Source organism: Trachurus japonicus, chromosome 14 (genome assembly GCF_045865225.1).
Source record: "Trachurus japonicus isolate A0001 chromosome 14, Traja_1.0".
NCBI classification, from domain to species: Eukaryota; Metazoa; Chordata; class Actinopteri; order Carangiformes; family Carangidae; genus Trachurus; species Trachurus japonicus.
The window spans coordinates 282,873-292,500 of record NC_140920.1 but is presented as its reverse complement, the minus strand read 5'-3'; the positions used below and the strand labels follow the sequence as shown (position 1 = coordinate 292,500).

Here is a 9,628-nt window from a genome sequence, read left to right as displayed (position 1 = left end):
AAGTCAATGGGACGGGCGAAAAAAAAAAGACCGAAAAAGACCAATCATTGGAGTTTAACAAAAGTCTACTGCTCAGGCATACTTTCACCTAGAGACTCCATTTAAACTTTAAACAGTAGACACAAGTCTTGTGTATTGTCGCATTACTCCACGTTTTGATACGTCATATAGTTTTTGATCAATCCCTGATCAATGACCATGATCATTTTTGGAGAGATTATGAGTTTATAATGGGTGTGTATTGCATAGAATGTTCGTGTCAGAGTGCGTGACATCATCGGTTAGAGTGGGAGAGAGTGAAGAAACATTCTGTATTTTTTCTGGATAAACTGTGAGCACGGCCACAATTTACACTCTACAGACATAATTTTTTCAGAATTTGTAAGACAAACTTGTTATCTCTCATGTCATGTGCTCAAAATATCAGAGAGACTTACAGAACTTACAGAATCAGCCTCTGAGTGCGGCCACGTCTGTCTCTGCTCCTCATTGAGTCCAATACAAATATTTTCTGAGAGGAGCAGAACGGCCTGATGTTTTAAAACTGCCAGCGTCGCCAAAATATTTACTGTAGAAACACCAAATCGTACCGAAATTTTCAGTAAGTCCTTAGAGCAACGTTGATCTGTGTTTTGTTCTGATAGGAGTTACCGTTTTGTCATGCTAAGCCTAATTGTGAGACCGGTTTAGAGGCAGAAAATGGCTCTATTTCTCCACGTTTCTGTCTGTCTCAGCCTGCGGGGGCCCCTATCGCCGTGGTAACCTCTTTGATCCTCAGGCCAGGGCTCGTTAACTTCATAAACAATCCACCTGGCGCTCGTTTAAATGTTTATAAACACAGACACAGCTAAATCAGACTGACACAGGATGCAGCTACTAACTAACTATGTGTCAAGTCAGTCACACACACACACACAGACTCTAGAGCTAGCTTCATGTGATTACAGTCACACACACACACACACACACACACACACAGACTCTCGAGCCAGCTTCATGTGATTACAGTCACACACACACACACAAACACACACACACACACCTTCATGTGATTAAAACACAGTTAACGTGCAACAGAATTTAAACTTAAACCATGATTTAATCTGGTTTTAAAGTTAAACCTTGTTGGTGTCACACACACACACACAGACACACACAGACACACACACACACACACACACACACACACACAGTTAACCTAATGTGGTTACAGCTCCTCCATATCAGTGCTTATAGAAAGATGATCATGTGTCTGTCTGATCAGCTCTGTCTTGACCTTAAGATCGTGGGTTTGATTCCCATGTTGACAGAGATGGCACAACCCGCAGTAGCTCCCGTGGCCCATTCAAAATTTCCCGAGAGGAAATTTTCTAGTTATTATTTTTCCACTTCCGGCCAGATTTCGATGTGCTACTAGTCCTGCAACTCGAAGAGTTGCAGGACATATTATATATCAAAACGTGCGTCCTGATCGGGATCGCTGTGCTATTACTTTTCTCAACAGTTTACGAATTTTTCGCGACGTAGTCGCGAAAAACTGCGCAAAAATTTTGCATGTAAGTCAATGGGACGGGCGAAAAAAAAAGACCGAAAAAGACCAATCATTGGAGTTTAACAAAAGTCTACTGCTCAGGCATACTTTCACCTAGAGACTCCAGACTCCAGACTCCAGAATTTGTAAGACAAACTTGTTATCTCTCATGTCATGTGCTCAAAATATCAGAGAGACTTACAGAACTTACAGAATCAGCCTCTGAGTGCGGCCACGTCTGTCCCTGCTCCTCATTGAGTCCAATACAAATATTTTCTGAGAGGAGCAGAACGGCCTGATGTTTTAAAACTGCCAGCGTCGCCAAAATATTTACTGTAGAAACACCAAATCGTACCGAAATTTTCATTAAGTCCTTAGAGCAACGTTAATCTGTGTTTTGTTCTGATAGGAGTTACCGTTTTGTCATGCTAAGCCTAATTGTGAGGCCGGTTTAGAGGCAGAAAATGGCTGTTTTTCTCCACGTTTCTGTCTGTCTCAGCCTGCGGGGGCCCCTATCGCCGTGGTAACCTCTTTGATCCTCAGGCCAGAGCTCGTTAACTTCATAAACAATCCACCTGGCGCTCGTTTAAATGTTTATAAACACAGACACAGCTAAATCAGACTGACACAGGATGCAGCTACTAACTAACTATGTGACAAGTCAGTCACACACACACACACAGACTCTAGAGCCAGCTTCATGTGATTACAGTCACACACACACACACACACACACACACACACACCTTCATGTGATTAAAACACAGTTAACGTGCAACAGAATTTAAACTTAAACCATGATTTAATCTGGTTTTAAAGTTAAACCTTGTTGGTGTCACACACACACACACACACACACACACACACACACACACACACACACACACACCACACACACACACACACACACACACACACACACACAGTTAACCTAATGTGGTTACAGCTCCTCCATATCAGTGCTTATAGAAATATGATCATGTGTCTGTCTGATCAGCTCTGTCTTGCGCTTAAGATCGTGGGTTTGATTCCCATGTTGACAGAGATGGCAAAATCGGCAGTAGCCCCGCGGCCCATTCAAAATTTCCCGAGAGGAAATTTTCTAGTTATTATTATTATATTATAGATCTCAAACTGTTTTACATCACGGACCCCCATTGGGCAAAATTTTGAAGCAAACACCAGAAATACACAAATATTTGACTGAAGAACGTTACTTTTTTAGTCAATGTTTTGCATTACATTCAAATTAGGACCAATGGCCTGAATTTGTGGAATTATTATAGAGAAATTTCTGGAAAAAACTGGTACAATTTCTCCAGAAACGTTTAAAAATGTCTTTAAAAAAAAAAAGGGGTAAAGATTCTCGAAAAAAAAAGTTATTACTATTTTTTTGATAGATAGATAGATAGATAGATAGATAGATAGATAGAACGATAGAACGATAGAACGATAGAACGATAGAACGATAGAACGATAGATAGATAGAACGATAGATAGATAGAACGATAGAACGATAGAACGATAGATAGATAGATAGATAGATAGATAGATAGATAGAACGATAGAACGATAGAACGATAGAACGATAGAACGATAGAACGATAGAACGATAGAACGATAGAACGATAGATAGATAGATAGAACGATAGATAGATAGATAGATAGATAGATAGATAGATAGATAGATAGATAGATAGATAGATAGATAGATAGATAGATAGATAGATAGATAGATAGATAGATAGATAGATAGATAGATAGATAGATAGATAGATAGATAGATAGATAGATAGATAGATAGATAGATAGATAGAACTACACTCTTCAACATCTGGAAGGAAACTGAAACAGAAACAGACGTGACGATGAAAGTAAAGTTAATCACATCCCGTTCCTTCACTACGGGACTAACACTGTGTGTGTGTGTCTGTGTGTGTGTGTGTGTGTGTGTGTGTGTGTGTGTGTGTGTGTGTGTGTGTGTGTGTGTGTGTGTGTGTGTGTGTGTGTGTGTGTGTGTCTCTAACTCGGTCTGATCCAACAGTTGAACAGTGTGAAATGACACACACACACACACTGATCATGCAGACGTATGAGTGGATGAACAACAACCAACAGATTCAGATGATAAAAACACAGCAGCGTTAACTGATGACATCACACAGTGACATCACACAGTGACATCGTCTGTCCAGGAGGAAGAAGAAGATGAAGAAGAAGATGATGAGGATGAAGGTGTGTTACCTCGTCTCCTGCTATAGTTCCTGGCTGCGTGTGGAACAGAGAGATCAGAGAGATCAGAGAGGAGGATGAAGGTTACAGATGAAGAGCAGCACAGACGTTACACTGGAGTAGGTCGTTAGAAGTTGTTAGAGCTACAGTATGTAACATTTAAACATGTTAACACCCTCGTCCCTTCCTCTCTGTCAGACTAAAGGTTCATTAAACTGCTCTCTGGTCTCTTCAGCAGCAGCAGCAGCTTCCTCCAGACTCTGAAGGTCTCGGTGCAGCAGAAACACAACCATGTGAGGACAGAAACTCACTCAGGGCCGATCACAAGGACCGAGGTGGGGGTGGAGGGGGGAGGGGGGTAACATCTCAGCTCCATGTGAGCGTCTCTTCTGTTCTCGTCTCAGTTCACAGCAACAGAGGAAACCTAGTAACTGACGGTGTCTCCTCCTCAACACTAGGGGGCGATACGCCTCGTTTCACTGAGTTAACACAGACTCCTCTCTGTTGACTTTATGAAATGGAAATGAATAACTTAGACTGTTCCACTTCAGTTCTCAGTCCGGTCCGAGTTTCAGGCTGAGAACAGGTTCAACATGTCGCTGGTTGAACTGGGTGAAACGGTGTCAATCACAATGACGCTGCTTTCTGTTCATTTAAAAAATAAGTGTTTTAGTCAGATCTGGTTCAATCCAGTCTGAGACGGACCACAGACCACCACAGACCACCAGGGAGACCACTTCCTGTCTCTGTCTCTATAAAACACAGTGTCGTCCCTAGAGCTGCAACAATTCATCAATTAAATGAACAATAATCGATTATTAAATGAATCCTCAACTATTCTGATAATCTAATAATCAGTTTGAGTCGTTGTTTTTAAGAAAAAAAGCTCCAGATTCTCTGATTGCAGCTTCTTCAATGTGAATATTTCTGGTTTCTTTGTTCCTTCATGACAATAAACTGAGTCTCTCTTTGGTTCGTGGACAAAACAAGACATTTGAGGACGATGTCGTCTGGTGGTTTGAGAAACACTGGTTGATGTTTTTAACATTTTATTTTAAAGGATAATGACAGTAGTGGTGAGTTGTTGCAGCTCTAGTGGTGTGAACTGTCTGAGGATCGTGGAGCTGAACCGACACGAGTCACCAACAGTGAAGCAGCTCCAACGTGAACGCAGCCGGTTTAATCCTCAGCTGCTGCTCAGTGGACGCTCCCACACAGATGGACATTAACCAGGGGGGGGGGCAGGGAGAGGAAAGCTGATTGAAAGTCTGCTATAAAAAGATGTGTGAGTATGAGACAGAGAGAGAAACACTGTAGAAACCTAAACAAACCTCAACACAGAGACTTGGCCTAACAAACACTGACTCGTTTTAAAACATTGATCAAACTGTTCAGATTAATGCAAACAGAACAATCTCAAATCCAATCCAATTAGAACTAGTTATAATAAATGATCAGAATCCATTAGAATCACCAATCACTGAGCAGGAACTCCTAAAGAAGCTGCAGAGCCTCAAATCTAAAGCTTGTGGGCCTGATGGCATCCTGAATCCTGAATGAGATGCTAACACACATGGACAAAACCTCCCAACTGACCGTATTAAAACTGTTCAGTGGTTCTGAATGCAGGTTTCTTCCCTGAGATCTGGAATCTCAGACTTATAACCCCAATCTATAAAAACCTGAGAATTACTGAGGTGTCTGTGTGAACAGCAACCTGAGGAAGGTTTTCTGTTATACACGAATTCGGTGAGTGATTTGTGTATGCCGCCATCTTGCGGCGGCGCCATTGCTGCGGTGACATGTGTCAGTCATAGTAAACTGATTCTCTATGACAGCATCATAAATAGGCTGCATTGGTGATGTTTAGTGCCCCCCAGTAACTGATTAAAGCAGAAGTCAGGTGAATGTTTGTGTTAATCTAAGTCTTAAATAGTTGTATCTTCCGACAGCAATCACTTCTATAGAGTGTTTGGTCTGAAACACGGGTCTGTCAGTAGAGCTGTGCCATACTGCAAAATTTGGTATCGATCCAATACCAAGTAAATACAGGGCCAGTATTGCCGATACCGATACCAATACCAATACTTTTTACTACTACCATCTACATGCATCATCTATATGCAAATTTGAATAAAAACTTCAATTTTCATGATTATTTAATTATTTTGTAAGTTTTCCTTTAATTAATCATGTCTATGATGATAATAAAACACAGGACAAAGTTGTCTTATTCTATTAATCAGTCTGCTAAATTACTGTGATGACCAATTACACTGAAAAATAACATTAGCTGTAAAAAAAAAAACTCCAAACGTCACTCCTCTTCTGCTCTGCACAATCATGAAGCCACAGCAGTGCACTGCTCGCCTCCAGTCTATGCTCGCCTCGCAGTGAGTGAGTGAAAGTGGAGGGGGGGAGCGGAGGAAAGGGGAGGGGCTAATTGAGCATGAGTGAAGTGAGAGAAGAGCGGTGTTGTACGGCCCGTCGGTCACTTTGTAAATGCCTGGAGTTGTACAGAAGAGAAAGTGAAACTTAAGAATCGATCTCATCATACAAGTATCGATCAATACCCAATACCAACGTTAGTATCGATACTATCGATATTTTAAATCGATCCGCCCACCCCTATCTGTCAGTCACTCTGCTCTGCTCTGAGCCCAGGAGAAAACTTTCCTTGTATCCTACAACCTTTATCCAATGAGGAGAGAGAACGGCATAAAGGGGCAGTCCTCTCTGTGTGTGCAGCCAAGGGATGCGCCTGAATGTGGTGACGTAGGGACGAGGACTGTTATGGTGCGTTCAAGGAAACTCGTGTTTTTCCGACCTGTGAAGTGGTACCAGTTGGATCTGGTACGAGTTCACAGGTCAGAAGTTACGAGTGGCCGTTATAGTGACTTTCACAGGTAAAACAGGTCGGAGAAACACGAGTGGGTTGCCTGGAACGCTACAAAGTCGTAAGTCGTGACTTGAAGCTGTAATTTACGATTTCAAAAGCCTGCCTGGAACGCAGCATTAGCCAAAACGACCGGACCACTTACTTCTGCTTTAAGGTATCTTACATGAATACCAATATTAATTTAGGAACTAATCATTTGTTTGAGCGATTAGCAGGAAAGATTAGAGTAACAGGGAGATAAGAGACTGTATCATAAACAATATAACATACCGGTACGTTATGCGTGCTGACGTTAGCAAGCCAGCAGCGGGATATTTAATCATGTGGACAGGCTACATCAATAAGATTATAAAAACAACAACAACTTGTGCTTTGTTTTAGATATTCAAGAATATTTTATTGACCAGCTGGCCTCCGATGATCAGAAAAAACGTCAATTACAGGTCTCTGATTTATGGTCAAAATGACCTGAGCTCCGGATGGGTCGGACATATTTTACACCGGCTTTTAGACGACCATGATCACATCATATTGAAGGATCAGTGAGACATTCACAGACTGTCCACAGGATGTGAAGGTAACGGTGAGAAGGGAGGGTAGCCAGGTTGTACAGGTCAGCTGTGACTGCGTCGCTGTACGTAACGTTACGGTCTAAACACAGACACTCCTCCTGAAGTAAGGGGCTGTGTTTTGCTGATCCCAGCCTTCCTGGACATGAACAGAGCCCATCGCTGCCTGACTGGGAGCTGTCACCGGAGTAATGGCGGCTGCTCCACTAAAGGTTATTTCGCCGAATTCGTGTATAGACTATTATGAACTTCTTTACCAAGCACAATGTCTTGAGCAAAAGTCAAACTGGATTTATACCAGAACAACGCACACCCTACAGTACATACCCTAACTGATAAACATGTCAACCAAAATAAAACCAACATGTAGGCCTGTTTTATTGACTCCAAAGAGCTGTTGATTCTATTTGGCCTGTTGGACTGAGCTGTCTCTCTGTCTCCACCATCTGTCTGAGCCGACGGCTTCAGACCATGTGACCATGTGACTAGAGCCTGGTGGACTCACTGCAGCTCCTCACACCAGCACAGTGTGTGTGTGTGTGTGTGTGTGTGTGTGTGTGTGTGTGTGTGTTAAGGAAGCAGCTGATCCTCTGAGCAGCATCACAGCGTCTCACTGTGACCTTCATCATCCGACTCCTCATGAATAAATGATAACATCTCCAGGTTGCTGCATATTGAACCGTCCACTTCCTGTGTCTGTCTGAACACGACTCAGTACGCTGCAGTAACACAACCAGGCCTGTAGTAACACAACCAGGCCTGTGGTGGCGCTGCAGTAACACAACCAGGCCTGTGGTGGCGCTGTAGCTACACAACCAGGCCTGTAGCTACACAACCAGGCCTGTGGTGGCGCTGTAGTAACACAACCAGGCCTGTGGTGGCGCTGTAGCTACACAACCAGGCCTGTGGTGGCGCTGTAGCTACACAACCAGGCCTGAGGTGGCGCTGTAGCTACACAACCAGGCCTGAGGTGGCGCTGTAGCTACACAACCAGGCCTGTGGTGGCGCTGTAGCTACACAACCAGGCCTGTGGTACACAACCAGGCCTGTGGGGGCGCTGTAGCTACACAACCAGGCCTGAGGTGGCGCTGTAGCTACACAACCAGGCCTGTGGGGGCGCTGTAGCTACACAACCTTACGTAACTGTCTGCGAACCTGTCACTCAACGTAACCACGCCCCCATTTATGAAGCCTAGACAACACTAAACCCCCCACAGTGTTGATGGAGGTGGAAACTATCGCTAGAGACCAAAACAGTAAAATGTACCAGGCTGTAAAGATGTGTTTTAACTCTTTCACGACCACACTAATTCCTCAGCACATCCGCTCAGGACCACGTGTTTTTGGCTATTTGTTTACCTTTTTACTCACGTCGAGCCGAACTCTGTACATCACCTAGAAACAAACGGTCTTCACGTGGTTGAAGAGTGACTTTCCAACGTGCTCCTCGAAAAAACGGCGAGGAGAAGAAGAGAGCTGGGTTTCTCCAAAAACGGAGCTCCCGCTCTAGTTTCAGAGAAAAACGCACTTTTGTGTCAAGTGGCAATCTGCTCATTTTACCGGTTCTCTGCAGTGTGGCGTCTCCCAAATCATTTCTACGGCTAAATAAATATATTTGTAGGTAAATCTGGGGGGTGTGGCAGCTTGGAGAGCAGCGGTGCAGCGGTGCAGCGGTGCAGCGGTGCAGCGGTGCGGCTCCGGGACACCGCTGTGTGACTGGCCGGTGGTGAGTGCTCTGGGGCGGGGGCGGCCGGTCACAGCCCCCGCTGCTCAGCGCCCGCTGCTCAGCGCCCGTTCCGCTACACCGTGAAAACAGCAGAGATAACCGGCTTTCAAAACCGAGTCTCCAAACCAGAAACGTTTGTAACAGCACCGGAAAAACTCGCCACATTTATCGTCGGTCCCTTTTGTCAAAAGAGGGTTTGGAAAGTCGCCAGATTCAGCGAGAAAGTTTCAACACTGTAGCCGACAGCCGCACAGCGCTGCACGCTGTCCCCACAGCAGCATTCAAGGAGAACGATTACTCAAACTAAACCAAGATCACACAGTTTATAAAAAACATTATGTTTTGATTGTAGTTTAAAACAGTTTTACATATCGGAGGAACCATATTCACACACAGGGTACCTCAGAGTGTCTATTATCGTAATCTGTAAAAAAAAAAACGGTTTTGACGAGTTATCTCGTCAATGGTCGTGAACGTTCGGCAGGCTGTGACGAGTTAACTCGTCAATGGTCGCGAAAGAGTTAAGCTGTAAAGTCTAAAGTCTAGTTTAACATGAGGCTCAATGGAGAACTGCTCTCTACTGCCCCCAGAGGCCAGAGGGGAACTGCAGCTTTATGAACGTGGAAGTGGTTTTCACTTGTAGAACCACAACCCCCCCCCCCCCCCCCAGT

At 44.0% G+C, this 9,628-nt stretch overlaps 1 protein-coding gene across 1 annotated transcript in view; it reads right to left on the bottom strand.

Annotated features, from left to right (window-relative positions):
* The window catches only part of cpeb4b (cytoplasmic polyadenylation element binding protein 4b), a 67,624-nt gene that overhangs the window by 24,526 nt on the left and 33,470 nt on the right, over positions 1 to 9,628 (bottom strand). The window contains exon 6 of the mRNA XM_085796966.1: positions 3,776 to 3,799. Coding sequence (XP_085653092.1) covers positions 3,776 to 3,799 — 24 coding nt within the window. The remainder of the gene's footprint in view (positions 1 to 3,775; positions 3,800 to 9,628) is intronic.